Source organism: Phoca vitulina, unplaced genomic scaffold (assembly GCF_004348235.1).
Source record: "Phoca vitulina isolate PV1807 unplaced genomic scaffold, GSC_HSeal_1.0 scaffold1, whole genome shotgun sequence".
Classification (NCBI taxonomy): domain Eukaryota; kingdom Metazoa; phylum Chordata; class Mammalia; order Carnivora; family Phocidae; genus Phoca; species Phoca vitulina.
Window position 1 is genome coordinate 3,089,715 of NW_022589704.1, and position 16,165 is coordinate 3,105,879.

At 50.6% G+C, this 16,165-nt stretch overlaps 1 protein-coding gene across 6 annotated transcripts in view; it reads right to left on the reverse strand.

Annotated features, from left to right (window-relative positions):
* Positions 1-334: 334 nt before the first annotated feature.
* TRAF3IP1 (TRAF3 interacting protein 1) overlaps positions 335-16,165 on the reverse strand; it is a 79,087-nt gene continuing 63,256 nt past the window's right edge. For 5 of the 6 annotated variants that reach the window (XM_032391291.1, XM_032391212.1, XM_032391135.1 and 2 more), the window contains 2 exons: positions 14,729-14,952; positions 9,546-12,580 (listed from right to left, as the gene is read on the reverse strand). In XM_032391291.1, coding sequence (XP_032247182.1) covers positions 12,415-12,580; positions 14,729-14,952 — 390 coding nt within the window. In that variant the 3' untranslated portion in view covers positions 9,546-12,414. Of the gene's footprint in view, positions 514-9,545; positions 12,581-14,728; positions 14,953-16,165 lie in introns of those variants that run through there. The other variant, XM_032391060.1, reaches the window with a different exon arrangement.

The window sequence follows — 16,165 nt, forward strand, 5'->3', positions numbered from 1 at the left end:
GGTCTCATCCATCGTTAGACTTGCTTTCCTCCATGTGCAGCCTCCACTGGGACACTTTGCTCTGTGTGGCATCATCACAGACCTTCGAGGGCCCAGCTCAGCCACTGCGGAAGAAACCACCTCTCGGCCCGCACGCCATATCCACGCCAGGGAGAGCTGTGAGTGCCCTGCTGTGGCCCTGTACCCACCACAGGGGCCTCCCGAGAGCTTGCCAGTTCCCCCCGAAAGAACCGGACAAAGGGGAACAGGAAGAGGGCCAGAGAAGCCAACATAACTCCTCTCCGCCATGTTGCTCACAAGCACGTTGCTTTGGTAAATTTTCTCAGAAATTAATTTTTCCACCGCTTGAAGACAAGATGAATTTATTTTCTCAAAGGTCACGGCCAGGAAACACAAGCCCCTCAACCTTCAGTTGTCTTGATCCAGGTGACCCAGTGCCACCCCCGGACATTTCTCCACAGCAGTGGCCACGCTGGGGTCATGACCAAGGGCGCGTGCTGACTGCTTCTGAATCTGTAAAGTAACAGAAGAATGCCCTGGGTTACAATTAATAAAGATCATTGTTCCTGGACGTGAACAAAGCCGGCCTTCATTTCTTTATTTGGTGGCCCATTTGGTGAAGCACTTAAGAAGTGCCCAGGCCAACATACACATACAGTGGTTTTAATTACATCCTGTGAATTTATTTTTCCAGAGAGAACTAGTTCGCGGGGAAATGTCCATAAAAGCAACTTTAGCAGCCGTGTGATCTTGTGCGTGTGTTTCCTGTAGGAAGTCTGTTGAGTTTAAGGTCAGCTTTAGCATGATGTTTTACAGAGGCCGGGGGATGGTGAAGGCTGCCCACAGCCCCGGGGATGGGAATGTCATGGCCTGGGGCCCCAGGGTGAGCTGGGCACACGGCCCCTGCCACTGAAGGCAGGCACGCTGGCCGAGGGCAGGATGGCTTCCACGGGCTCCAGCAACCCTCGGGAGCTTGCAGGGTTATGTTCACCCCACTCTGCCGGCTGCTCCATGCATTCCTGAGAAACAATTCTAAGGGATCAATTTTACAAGGAAGGAATCGGATCCCAGATGGAAGGTCTGAAATGCATGACAGAATGATGAGCAGGTATTGGTAAATATGTGAATTAATTTGGACAAAACGTGGCTGCCTAAGCAACAACAAAACAAATCGTGAGCTAAAAAAACAAGGTAAAATTAAAAGACCAGACACTACAGCATATCAGTTGGGGTTGTGCTGGTATTGTTGGAAGAAAGCTAAAGATACGGATTAATCATAGACTTTGTAAACTGTAAGGAGTTCAAAGTAGCTAAAGTAACCATTAAAATAACAACCATGGTTTGGGCACCTAGATGGCTCAACTGGTTAAGCATATGCCTTCAGCTGAAGTCATGATCCCAGGGTCCTGGGATGGAGCTCCACATTGGACTCCCTGCTCAGCGGGGAGCCTGCTTCTCCCTCTCCCTCTGCCCCTCCCCCTGCTTGTGCTCTCTCTAATAAATAAAATCTTTAAAAAAAAATAACAACCATAGTTTGAAAGTTATGCTTTCAAACTAGACAAATCTAGGAAAATGGGGTAAGAAAAATAGGATAAAAACCTTCCTTTTTTCAAAACAAGGCAAAAAAAAAAAAAAGTGAAGCTGAGAAAATACAAAAAGTGGGAAAAATAGAGCCCACATTATAAGACGGTATAGTACGTCCAAATGGAATAAATTCTCCAGGTGAAAACAGACTGCCCGACGGAATGTTTACAAGAGACACAATTAAAACATGAAAATTCAGAGAGATTTAAAGGCAAAGGATGAAAGCACATATCAAGGAGAAATCAATTAATTATCACAGTGGGTGGGAGACTTTAAAATACCCCTCTCAGGAAGTGAAGAATCAAGTAGGAAAAGCATCTACAAGAGGATGACTTTGGATAAGACAACCAACAGGCTTGACAGAACGGGCATATTACATCCAACACTGTGCCCAAGATTCCTTTCCGAGGCATGCAGAACACAACACTAAGCAGTGTGGGCGAGGATGTGGGGAGACCCTGTGCACTGCTGGGGAGACCACAAAATGGTGCGGCCGCTGTGGAAAACAGAGAGTCCCCGTACGATCCAGCAACTCCAATGCCACGTGCGTCTCCAGAATGGAAAGTGAGGACACAAGCAGATCTTTGCACACCCATGTTCACAGCAGCATTATTTACAATAGCCGAAAGGCGAGAGCAGTCTAGGTGTGAAGAGTGAAACAAAATGTGGTCCATCCGCACAAAGAAATATTTGTCAGCCTTGAAAAGAAGTGAGATCCTGACCCATGGGGCAACACGGATGAAGCTGGAGGACCCTGGCCCCCGAAACAAGCCAGCCACAGAAGGACGAGGACTGTATGTCTGCACTTACACGTGGGACCCAGCGCAGCCACACTCCTGGAGATGGAGAGCAGAAGGGCGGGCGCCAGGGGCTGCGGGCGGGCTGGGGAGTCCGTGTTTCATGGGGACATGAGAAAGCTCTAGGGACGGACGGTGGTGATGGTTGCACAGCACGCGCGGTTAATACCACTGCACTAGACACTTAAAAATGATGAAAATGTGCATTTTATGTGTATTTTACCTAAAAGACGATGACATGTCAAATGTTGTTTGTTAAACCCTTTAAAATGAAAAATTGTGGGGGAAAAAACTCTTTGGAGCTTTTATGAACTGGACTGTGCGTGAAGCTATCAAAGCGGTGTGCACAGGGCTCAGAGGGCGGGGAGCAGGTGGGATTCCACCCCTCACCGCGATGCGGCCAAAGCAGAAGCCAAGAACAGGGTGACTGGGAGGGGGGCGGGGGGCGGGGGTGTATTTGTCAATGGGCCAAAGAATAAATCACCGATGGGCTGAGAAAATATTTGCAAGGGAACCAGGATAAAGTCTCCATTCAATGAAACAGTATGCGGCCATTCAAACTGTGGCGAGGAGAACACTTGGTAACAAGGGAGCAATGTAACCATTGTTTACAATAAGACGACAATGTTACATAGCAATAGAAACTATATAATCCCAATAGTGTAAATGTGTGCTTTTGTGGATGTGTTGTATATGCATAAAAAATAGATGAGATTGCAAAACACGTTTTTTAACGATGAGGTGGCAGATACACAGCAGCTGGCGGCACGTGGGTGGTGGTTAGCTTCGGGAGGTGGGATGATGAGCCATGTTTATTTCCTTCTGGGTGCTGCTTTCTAACTGAACAAGTATTACGCAAAGCAGAAAGCTGGAACCACAAAGGTCTTTGAGACAGAAGCCGCAGTCGCTGTGGGGAGTGGGGCGAAGGACTGGAAACCACCACCCATCCACCTTTTGATCCGCTCAGTGCTGCTGGTGGCCCGACGCCCGCCACACAGGGTCAACAAAGTTATCGGTGGCGGGACCCTGGGTGGGGGCAGCCTGGATCTTCCCTGGATCGACGGGGCACTTTCTGCTCGGTCCGCAATGCCCCCCCACCTCCTCCTATCTCCCGCAGTCCTCCGGCTCCTTCCAATTGTGGAGCCCCCATGCGATGCGCCAGACCCCTAGGTCTGGAGCCTGGAGCCCGCTCAGTCGAGGGGAAGGAGGCCACATCCAAAGCCCCCGGATGCACCTGTTCCAGAAAACAGGGCCTGAGGGAGCTGTGACCTCAAGAGGTGGATTTGCTGGGCTGCCGGGGAAATGCCACTTGAAGAACCAGTATGGAAGGAGATGGTCTGGGAAGGGAGGAAAACCCCCACTCACAAAGGGAGATTTCCGGGGGCTGCCCTGAAGTGGGAGGGGCCCAGAACTGGGAGGAGGAGACCCTCCTGCCCCCCAAATCCCGGTTAGAACGGAGAGGACCAAAACTGGAGACCGTCTCCTCTCCTGGTCCAGGGGAGGTGAATTATAAAGATTAACAGTGATGTAATACCTATGTATTTTAAAAATATGATCGATATAAAGATGTGCAGCACACAACTCAGAAATCATACACAGTACTCTTTACCATCAATCCCATACAATCATCCTCAGGGAAGGCTCTTGCTGATTTTTGCTGAACTCCTGCGCCCCCAGCCAGCCTCCGGCTGCGATTCACAAGTGTGGTTCTGATGTGAATGTGGGCTGATATTTTCAGGTATTTAATAAGCAAGATGAGAGCGAAGCCATAAAGACCCGCGGACGGGCGTCGCTTGCCCAGCCGCGACATGAGCAAGCTCCTTGCTGGACTGGACGGTAGTCTTGAGTCCTGGAAGTCCTGAAAATCCCCTCCCTGGGTTTGTGCTGTTCACGTTGCGATGGCTGCAGAGCGCATTCCAAGCCAACGTGCACCGTCGTCCGTGTCTCTGTTCCGTGTGCCAGTCTCCGCGGTGTCCAGACTCCCGCCGGGGCCGAAAGCGTAAAATGTGAAAGGTCATTAAGTGATGAATTTCCAGGATTGACTGCCCTTGTTTTTACTATAAGGTCCCACAAACTTCCCGAAGGGTAACACTCGCGGGTAGAACAGCTCCAGCCCGCCCTGCGCAGGCGACCAGGGTGACCGGAGCTCAGGCCCTCGGGGCGTCAGTGTCTGGGCGTCGGAGGGGCGGCCCGGCGAGCACGGGAGGCGCCCCATGGCTGACGGGCTAGTGAGGGGAACCCCAACACACACGGTCCACCTCACCCCAGAGACCACCGTGCTCTTTCCAAGCTGTGACCTTCCTCATTCCACTGCCGAGGGATCCAGTTTTAGCCACACACGGCTGTTCGGGCAGGTGTAAAGATGGGGACACACAAATGGTTTTGCAGGAGAGGAGTCGGGCTTGGTGCGCAAGCCCCGGGGGCCACGGCAGCTGGGGGCACCGGGGAGGGGCGCACACAGCGCCTCAGGCTGCCACAGCCAAGTCCACGGCCGAGGCTCTGATTTCACAACTATCCGAACGAGCAGCGCACTTAAAATCCGTGGTTTAGATTTTCATTGAGCGTTCTATTTTTAAACACATCCCAGTGTTTGTATTGAAACCGCCCCAGAGACACCTTCCTTCAGAGCCATAATCCCTGGAAAGGGAAACCCACCCGAGAAGGCGGCTCTCTCGTCTCCCTGGGCGCGTCCCCGGGAGCAGAGTGAGGGCAGCTGTGAGGTGGGTCCAGCCACACGGGAGCCCACACCACGGCCCCACGCTCTTGTGCCTTTGTGGGCCCTTCCTCCACAAAAATCATTAAAAATTATACAACTGTGTCGATGTAAAGATGAATATATTAATAGCATATATTAAAACATCTACTCTGACCTAAAAGTTCATTGTTTTTTCTGATTATAAAAGAAGTTAAAACACGTTCATGGGTCCCTACAGTACTGGGGGCGCCACGGACTGGCCCAGACGTGGCGGCTGTGTCCCTCGGTGGCTGTGCCGAGTACCAAGGTCTAGCCCGGGTGCAGGGTTTGGAGCAGGGTGGGGGTGCCCCGCAGCCCGCTGTCACCTGTCAGAGATGCCCAGCTCCGGTTGGCGGGCCCCTTGCTGTGGCATCACACAAAACAAACAGGGATTTAAGTCACTGCCTCGCCCTTTCTTAGCTCTGTGCTCGCTCAGACGACAGAACCAACCAGGCCAACAGCCAGCAGCCCCCTGCAGACCGCTCCCCAGGGCCCCGAGGCCAGCCCCACGCTCTGCGGCTCGGCGCCGGCCCATTTACCTCGAAGGTGCCTGGGCCTTAGAGCTGGCAGAGGCCGCTCACTTGCTCCCACAGCCTCGGTTTCTCAACCCTAAAGTGGGTAGAAGGCCTGACTCCCAGCCCTGGGGAGGCTCACAGGACAAAGTGGGAGCGAAGGATCTTTATAAACAGTTTCCCACCAGGAGGGTTCTTTTCCCCTGCAGCCCCCAAAAAACAGCAGAGAGGCATCTGGGACAGGGAATTTCTAGCCCTGACTGAGGTTCAAAGTGCTAAAAACCTACAGGCCCCCAGCCAGTGCCAGGCACACGATCGCAAAGGACAGCATTGCCCCGGAGTTTAAATGACAATTTTGGAAAATCCCAGAAGGATCTCAAACAGGCTGCTTGCGAGTGAGGCAGGAAAACTGGCGAATGAACTTGTCCCAATCAGCATCTGCTCCAGGAGAGGTACATCCGGTCCTGCAACGTTCCCCCGGCTTCCCAGGGCCGTGACGAAGGTCCCGAGAGGCAGTGTCTGTTCAGGGGAGAAGAAGGACAGTAGGCTCCCTGGCTGGAGGGGGGCACATCAGGGGCCAGACAGGCTTCTCCAGGGAAATTGTGAGAAGTGAGAGGGGCCTCGGGGCTGGGGCGGGGGGGGGGGGGAGCGACCACAGCCAGGCTCGGCTTACAGGGGGCTCCTGAAGCTCAAGCCCATGTACCTGAGAGGGTGAGCATGCTGGGTCAGCAGCTAGGGCAGTAAGGGGCTGGGGTGGAGACCTGGGATGGCAGGGTGGTTTATTCCTTATTGGGGGTAGGCGAGGTCTGGTAGTAGCCGTGGGGGCACCCAGTGGAATCCTCAACAGCATCCCTGAGAAGTGGTCAACTGGTTCTGCTTGCACACCTCCTGTGATGGGGAGCTCACTACCTACCTGGACGATCCACATCATCTTGGAACCATTCTGTAGGAGGGGAGACTCCTTCCTTATTCAGACCCAAAGTCTACCACTCCATATATCTCACCCATGGGTCAGTTCTACAGCCCCAGAGCACAGGTTCCTCCTCTCCCCACCAGACCTTATATTTGAAGACAATGGTCATGTCTCCGCTTCAGCTTTCTCCTGGGACAGGAAAATATTCCCGTCTTTAATTTTGAGAAGTAATTTCAAGACACCCTTTAAAAGTACTGAACAATTTATACCACCACATCCTCAATCACCCCATGTATTAATATAATCTTTTTAACTTTTGCCAGTTGAAAATTGTGTCAGCGTGGTATTAACACAGATCATGAGTAACAGCCAATATTTGTGTAGAGCGTACTGGGTGCCGATTACTGATCTTTGTACTTTACAATCAGTAAAGCATCTGTCCTCTGACAATAAACCATAAAGTAAGTGCCATGTGGGAAAGGGAGGCAAGAAGTTTCGGCCACTTGCCCAAAGTCACAAGCTAGTACACGAGCCCTCCACAGGTGGAGGGCAGGGCGCCTGACCTGCTGGGATTCCGACCCAGGTAACTCTCTCCTATCTGGACTCCAGACTCCGGGCCACGTTATTTCTCCCCCGTAAGGTTAAACATGGGTCTCATGCGCTTCTCGATCACTGGCATCTTCTGTGAACTGACTGTATCTTCCTTCCAGCATCCAACTGGGCCATAAGTATTTTTCTTATTATTAAAAGTCTCTGTCTACTATGAATATTACCTCTGCTAGAGATGTTGCAAATATTTCTCCCAATGGGCCATCTGTATTTTTTACGTTTGCTTGGCTAGAAATGTTTAATTTTTATGAGCCAAGCATTTTTTTTTTTCATCTATGGCTTCTGAAAATTGTCTTCTTTAGGAAGTTCTTCTTCACCCCAAAACATATTTAGCACTTACTATGCTCTCTCCTAGGTGCTTTGTTCCTATATATTGTTACCGCTCACAAAATAAAACTATAATAACATAAATGTATCAGTATGATAATATATCAATAAATAATAAAAACGTATCTACAAATATGATAAATACAAAGTGTTCTTCAATCATTCTAGTATTCTCATATTTTTTAAGTTCTTTAATTTTTTGGAAACTTATTTTTGTATGTGGTATGAGGCAAGAATATTTTATTTTTGCCATGTGGATGACCATATGCTCCAATACCATTTATTTGGACAACAATCTAAAATGCTTCTGCTTTGAAATACCATATTTATCAGACACTAAATTCCCAGATTTACGTATCTAGTCAGAAGTTAATGTTGTTTCATTAATTTATATATATATTTTTTAAGATTTTACTTACTTATTTGACAGAGAGAGTGAGCACAAGCAGGGGGAGCAGCAGAGGGAGTGGGAGAAGCAGACTCCCCACTGAGCAGGGAGCCCCCCATGAACCCGAGATCATGACCTGAGCTAAAGGCAGACGCTTAATTGACTGAGCCACTCAGGCACCCCAGAAAGGTAAGTTTCTTTAAAAAAAAAAAAAGATTTTTTACATATAACACTGTCACCAGGGTGTCCTGCTGGGCTCTGGGGGAACCCAGACCGGCAGGCGACCTCCCAAGGTCGAAGCGCTGGCTTCATCAGGGAACCCCGGGGGGTTTCCACACCCCCCCATCACATCCCAAGTGCGGCGCCGCCTGGTCACCCACCTGGAACCGCCCTCACGGTTCTTCCTGTTCTTTCACCCAGTCAGGGCTGGCCCAGTTTCACGTTCCCATGTCCTGAGTCAATTCTTCAGTGTCCGGGGCCTGCCCACTCGTTCACGCAGTTGTGAATTACACAGACCCACTTCCCCCAGCTTCCTCCAAATCATCGGTAAAGACGTACGAGAGAACAGACCCGCCAGGAACCCCCTTCAGGGCAACATCAGTTCAGCGACAGGAGCCTTTACGCCAAGGTCCTTCCACCAGTGCTGAATGCAAACGCACCCCCACGTCTGTCCCCAAGGAAGCAGAAGCCTCGTCAGATGTCCACAGTCTCGACAGCACATCCCCCGACCCAGCTTACTAACGTCACCGGTGGGCCCAGCTGCTGCCCCCGCTGGCGCTCGGTGGGCACCGGACACCCGAGGGCCCTGGCTGACCCCGACGGCAGGTTTCCGACAGGAAGAGGGCCACATCGTCTGCTGTCCAAACCAGGACACGGCTGGGGGTGGCAGAGGGATGCTGTTAAAATTTCGCCTCGAGGAAAGTCTGAGCAGACCAGGACGGTGACCACCCCCTGGGGGAGGGCCGGCGCCCCCGGAGCCTGGGCGGGGACAGTAAGCACCGCACCTGTGCACACTAGCGTCGACAGGACGCGAGCCCCGCACACACCAGCTGGTGTCGTCCAGTAAAATACTGGCTTTCACGGAGGTTTTGATGGGGAACCTTGAGTGCTCTGGGATTTAAGTGCGAGGTCGTGGTGACGGCAGCATCACAAAGCTTGTCCTGAGACGTGCACGGGAGATGTGAGAGCACCGCAGGGACCAGCACAGGCGCTGCGAAGGTCCGGCGGCAGGCCCTCCTGTCCCGCGGCCTCCCGACGGGCTGGCGGGCGGCGCTGGTGGCTCGGGCCCTGGAGGAGCAGCGGGCGTCGGGACCACGCCCGCTTACAAAGCCCCGACCCCCCCTGCCTAATGGTGCACGGCCTCCTTGTGGTTTATGGACTTCACTGTTTGAACCCCATTTTCTTACCAGGAAGACCCACTTGCTTGGTTTAAGAAGCTGATCATCGGGGCGCCTGGGTGGCTCAGTCGTTAAGCGTCTGCCTTCAGCTCAGGTCATGATCCCAGGGTCCTGGGATTGAGCCCCACATCGGGCTCCCTGCTCAGCGGGAAGCCTGCTTCTCCCTCTCCCACTCCCCCTGCTTGTGTTCCCTCTCTCGCTGTCTCTCTCTCTGTCAAATAAATAAATAAAATCTTTAAAAAAAAAAAAAAAAAAAAAAGCTGATCATCAATCTGGAACTTAGCTCTAAATATGGACTTAAAAAAGTTACAGTTTAAGAACCATTTAAATTTCTTTTTACTAGCCAGGAAAAAAAAAAAGTCCTTCCCAATCTTCCTTTATGAAAACACCCGAAACAAGCAAAACAGGGACTCGTGTATGGGCCTCACTTCTGCCCCACTGCAAGGCTGGTAAAACTATACCTATCAGAACACCTTTTGGGAAAATAGAAAACGTTTATTAATAAAGTGCATCATGGGACAGTTCAACTCAGAGCCCAAGGGCAGGACGCAGCTCCCCTCTGGTCCTGACAGGGGCGCTGGCCCCTCCCCCGCCTCAGCGGCTCACACAACCGCCCATCTCACTCCCACCCTCTGCTACGGTGGACCGCACGGAAGCCTGCCCACGAGGCTGTGGTTGGCTCCTCGGGAGGCATCCTGGGTGTGTGTGGAAGATTCTGGAGCTGGGCGCAGAGTCTGTGTGGAATATCCTCCCTCGCATTGGGCATGGTCTTGTTGTACGTGGCCTCCTTTGAAGCCGATTCTCGTGGAAGCTCCAGCAACCAGTCATCCCTGTGACCACGGACATCCATGTGTTTGCTCACAGGCTGGTCCAGGCCCTGCTGCCCTTGCTTCCACTCACGCGCCCTGACCCCGCACACCAACAGCAGACAGATGCAGTCAGCTCGGTGCAGCTCGGCCAAGAAGGGCAAGCATGCTTCGGGGGCACCTGTCGGGACGCAGGATGGGATTCTGGACCACCCAACATCCTAACCGCACTCCGCGTCACAAAGTGATATCATTTCTCATCACAGATTGGTCATGAACATTGTTTAAGTTGCTTACTGAAAAGAAAAATAAGCATGAATATCAAAGCAGAAAGCTCACATTTTAGTCCTGAATTTTTTTTTCCCAAAGGTTTACACATTTTCTTTGAATATAAATTAATGTCAGCTCAACTTTCAAATTAAAATTCCTGCAGGGAGACTTCAGTACTTCCTGGAAATGTCCAAGCCAAAGTAGAGGTAAAGGTTTAATAACCCCCTTGTGTATTTTCTCAAAGTAATACATAACATCAGGACTCATCGTGTCTCTGATAAAGATACCATAATAATCAGAGAGACTGCCTAAAACTTCATGAATGATCTTGAAGTTTCTGACAAATGCTTATCTGTCTTATAAAACTTCACTTTATACAGAAGATGGATAAATGTCACGATATGAATGAAAAGATAAATTTCCCTGAACTTTCTTCACAAGGAAAACAAAATATACACATTTGAAAATACAAAAATCCAAACGCTTATGTTTTCTCCAGCTGTGAACTGAACTGCACAACCCATACACTTATAGAAAAAATATGTGATTGTTTTTAATGATTTATGTATAAAATAAAAATAAATTTTATGATACAATTTAATAAACTACTTCGTACAAAATTTTACTCACATAAAATGTATGCAATTTTTTTTGCAACACAAAAATCCTATTCGTATGTACAAATTCATAAAAAGCAAACACATCTTGAAGCAAAAACAGTCCATTGGGTTGTGGCTAAGTCATTCAACTCAGAAGAAAAGAGACGAGTACATGGAGGGCTAGTTAATGGACACCCCTCCCACCTCCAATAATGCGTTTAGTACAATCTATCAAAAATTTTATGCTGAGTGGTAGAAATGACAAAGTGGCCAATGTGTCAAAATGGCAGAGCTTCATAATCTGATCCTGAACTTATTCAGCTTGGAAAAATCATATAACCACCTTAGAAAAGGATTTCTTTTGGAAATTACAGTAAGGAAACCTAACCTATGCATTTGTGCTAAGCCTTAAAGAAGCAGAACTTTCTCAGGCAATTCTAACATTTAAATGGCACTGCGTGGTTCACACCATAAATATCTAGAAATAACAGTATCAGGACCCAGACCTTATGATCTGTATGTCTCCAAACACTGGATTCCTTTATATACAAACTTAAGACTTTCATTAAGTATTTACAATATCATATGTGAGTGAAAAACTTAATATAAACCATGTTCTAAAAAAAACCTTGCTGTAAAAAACAATTTCCAAAAAAATAGTAACATCAAAAAAATGTTGCAAATTGGTGCGTCCCCCAAAGTCTTCCTTCAGCTGTTTGCCCCAAGCCGCCCGCCTCTCGGGAATGCACATCTAATGGGAAGGATGAGGAAAGACACCCAGGCCGCTGGGGGGAGGCGAGCGCGGGCCTGGAGCAGCTCACTGCTACCCACATGGGGAAAACCCTGGGGCCGAATGTCCCTGAAGGACATACTGAAATCTCCTTCAATTTATGAACTTTAAGGCGGCAAACACAAGCAGGAGGCCGTAGGGACCAATGAGAAAATGACAAAGAGCTACACACAGTTGCAAAGAGCTTTAAAAAAAAACCCTCAGGTGAACCTTATCAAGATACAGACTGAAATGAACCCTTTCGGAGGGGAAATGAACTCAAAATAGAGCAGACTCATATTCAGGCCCCATTCTGCTTGTAAGTGCCCACCAGAAGGGAGCCATCCTTCACTCTGCTCCCCTCAGGGTCCCGTCCCCAGACCTAAAACCTGAAACCGAGGGTGTCGCATTCCTTGCGTGCCACGCGCACGCGCCTGCTAGCGAATTCTGGCACAGACCTGAGCAGGACAGGCCGCCTCGAGACGCCGAGGACACGCCGCAGGCAGGCAATGCTCCCGCTGGAGGAAGGGGAGAGAACACGGCCCCTCTACACACACACGTGCCTGCGCTTTCAAAGCCCTGCACTTCGGACGGAGGACACGGAGAACTTCATTTTCTTAGGAAACTGAACTTAGAGATTAGTGACGTTCTATCTTCCTCTTTATTTTCAGACTGAGGAGGACTTCCAGCTTTGGAAACGTGTGAGCTTTCACCTTCTCGAACTCAGGCTGATACTGTACACCATTTTCTGAATCTTCTCTTCGTTCTTCAGGATGTTGGCCTTGACAGCACAGATCTTGTCCTGCTGGTCCTTAATCAGCTGCTCCAGCTCGGCCAGCTCGGCCTTCAAGGGCTCCACCGCACAATCCGTGATGCTAGTGGGACACAACACGGGGGCTTGTGAGCACCAGCCTCGCCTTACATTTGCTGCTGCTGCTGCTTTTTTTTTTAAAAGATTTTATTTATTTATTTGACAGATGGAGAGACACAGCGAGAGAGGGAACACAAGCAGGGGGAGCGGGAGAGGGAGAAGCAGGCTTCCCGCCGAGCAGGGAGCCTGATGCGGGGCTTGATCCCAGGACTCTGGGATCACGACCTGAGCCGAAGGCAGACGCTTAATGACTGAGCCACCCAGGGGCCCCTAGATTTGGCTTCTTGATTGAAACAAATAAAGAAGACAAAGGCAAGTTATTCACAGCATCCAAAGAAAAAGGGTAAAAATATAAACATACTCAGATAATGATATAAAGGGACAAGGACCTCACACCTGGGAAAAACATTATTTTACCGCCCCACAGCCAAAAGTGAAGCCAAACATGCAATTACACAAAGGAGCCTACTATTCCTAAAGCCCCACATCACATGTCGCAGAGCCCTCGGACGGCAGGGAGGTGAGCAGCGCGGCCACCAACAAGGGCCATGGGCCCAGCAGCCTGACACGCCCCCCACCTTCCTCAGGGAGGCTCCTCCAGCTGCCAGGGCGCTCCACCCAGGCTCCTCCAACTCACGAGTTCGAGGCGTGAGGCCTTTCAGTGCTGGGTTACCTGCCAGGAAAAATCTAGAACGTATTTGGGAAAGCAGAGGTCAAACTGGCCTTTTCTTTAGTTTTTTTAAGCATATAAATACAAAATAAATACAAAGAAGAGTGATGGGGCACCTGGGTGGCTCAGTCGTTAAGCGTCTGCCTTCGGCTCAGGTCATGATCTCAGGGTCCTGGGATGGAGCCCCCACATTGGGCTCCCTGCTCAGCAGGGAGCCTGCTTCTCCCTCTGCCTCTGCCTGCCACTCCCCCTGCTCGTGGGTGCTCTAATAAATATTTTTTAAAAGACTCTATATAAAAAACAAAACAAAACAAAAAAACAAAGAAGAGTGACAGTTTCCAACCATCCTGCCACAAAGCAAACTCAGGTTCTGTAAGGAAGAACCATCTGGGTGCTACTTTTCAGTACCTTAAATCAACTGTAGGAAGTGCCAACAAATCACCGTGCTGGGCTCGGCCCCAAAAAGTTCTCGGCGATTTCCTAACTCCTCTTCTGCTGGACACTTAAACTTTTAAGGGACGTTTTGGGAGTAAGCAGGCTAATAAGATAGCAGCTTCGTCATCACACAGTGTTTTCCCGTTGGGCTTACAGACCCAGCACCCTGTCCGCTCAGGTCGTTTTCTGACAAACCCTTAACAACTGATAGTTCCATGCATTCCAGATTCCCTGATTATAAACAAAGAACATCAATCATTTCCCTAAAGTAAATCTCTTTTTAGTAATTATATTTCCTTTACAGTACCAATTTCAAAATGGGCTCATCAGCATTTATGTCTTTTCAGAGTAAAAAATTAAAATACTTTCAAGTACAGCTATCAAACTTTTGGGGATTTTGATAAGACACATAAAACAAAGTTCCCTGTATTGTTCCCTGCAAAGTTCCCCCGTATTGTTTACTGCCTGTATCTACTTGCGTGAACATTAACTCCAAATCTTTCCTAACTGATGCAAAGACGTGCCCTATGCGGACGACTGAGGAAGGAAAACACTTCCTTTGGGGAGGTGTCCCCCCTGGGCTCCCTGCGCCCCCGCCCACACCCACGCCCACCTCTATTCCTTCTGCAGAGCACCCCCCCGGCCCCGCCCCCCACCCCACCTCTCCTCCTTCCGCAGAGCCCCCCCCCCGCCCTGGCCCCGCCCCCGCCCACCTCTGCACCTGCTGCAGAGCCCCCGCCCTGGCCCCGCCCACCTCTGCTCCTTCTGCAGAGCACCCCGGCCCCGCCCCTCCCACCCCCCCCCCCCCCCCCCCCCCCCTCCCCCGAGCCCCCCCCCCCCCCGCCCTGGCCCTGCCCTCCGCCCTGGCCCCGCCCCCTCTGCTCCTGCTGCAGAGCCCCGCCCCGGCCCCGCCCACCTCTGCTCCTGCTGCAGAGCCCCTGCCCTGGCCCCGCCCCCGCCCCTCTGCACCTGCTGCAGAGCCCCCGCCCTGGCCCCGCCCCCGCCCCTCTGCACCTGCTGCAGAGACCCCGCCCCGGCCCCGCCCACCTCTGCTCCTTCTGCAGGGCCTCCGCGTGCTGCTTGTTCTCGCTGTGCCACAGCTGCAGCTCGTTCTGCATGGCGTCCACGTCCTCCTGGATGTAGTCCATGATCTTCCCCAGGGGGAGCGCGCTCTTGCACAGGGTCTGGATGGACACACGTAACTTCTCGATCTCCTTGGAAACTATGTCCTTCTCCTTCTTCCACGCTGACTCAAAGACAAGCGATTTCTCCTACAGTCAGTGGGGAAAACGGGAAGAGAAGGAAGCATCCTCAGCCCTAAGGCAGGACCGGGACTTCCTGAGGGTGGAAAGACATGGGAGTGGGGACAGAACTGGCTCGGGCCAGCAGCAGCCCCGAGGTGCCAAGCATTGTGCGGGAACGTACACGGTGCCCAGTGACGGTCCATCCCTTCCCTTCTCAGAGGTAGAGGGGTCTTCACCTGGAAGGCTGTCGGAGAGGCACATTTCTATACAGTAAGATCTATTTCCCAACTGACCAGAAACTTATTGTAGTTACTGTTACCAAAGTTGAGGGACACTGATGATTTTCCCAGACAGACTGGCAGAAAGGGGCCCTGACCCTGCATCTCACTCCTTGAATGGACCTCCTTTCCATCTCAAAGGACTCTGCAACCCATCTCACCTGCAAAAGGGGGAAAGAAACCCTCCAGAGTGATGTGGGAGTGAAGGGACGGGAGGTTCGCTAAGGAGGACATGGTGCACAACACCAAGCCGGGCAGAGGGCCCGCTGAATAAGAAGAGCTGGACGGAGCCGGCTGGTCTGGAGGGCGAGGAGGCCTGGTGCCCTCGGTGGGAACCACTGGCAAGGGGGCCGGAGGGGTGCGATAAGGAGAAAGAGGCAACTGAGAACTTCATTCAGTTTTGGCCAGGAATTCTCTTCACATGAGCTTTTATCACAGACCTCTCTGAATTTCAAAAATTGATATAAGTTGGTAAGAAGCAATGAGTAGTTTGGCTTCTTGGAAAACCTGTCCTAGGAAATGGACATCGTCTAGGAGGCCCCCCCGGAGGCTCCCACTGCATGAGGCTGCTTAAGGTGTCACTGCTTTGGCCACTTACAGTATGAGTCGAATGCTGTTAATTAAATTATAATTAACTTGTTTTATTAAGTTTACAACCATTTGTGTTACTTCTAACGTCAGGTTCAGACTGTAGGCTCCAGGAGGGCAGGAACCCTGTGTCTGGATCCACCGTGGCCCACATAGGTTCTCCTTAGACATTTATCAAACGAACAAATGAAGTGAGGAAATAATCTACCTGTCAAGATTCTAGCTCCACTAGCTACTGGGCTTTGGCAAGCGTATGGAAAGCCTTAATGTGATGCCTGGCACACAGAAACTGTTAAATAAACAGGAGTAGAAATGAAAGGTAAAATTCATAAACTAATAAGAGTTCATCAAGGTTGCAGGATACAACATAAACA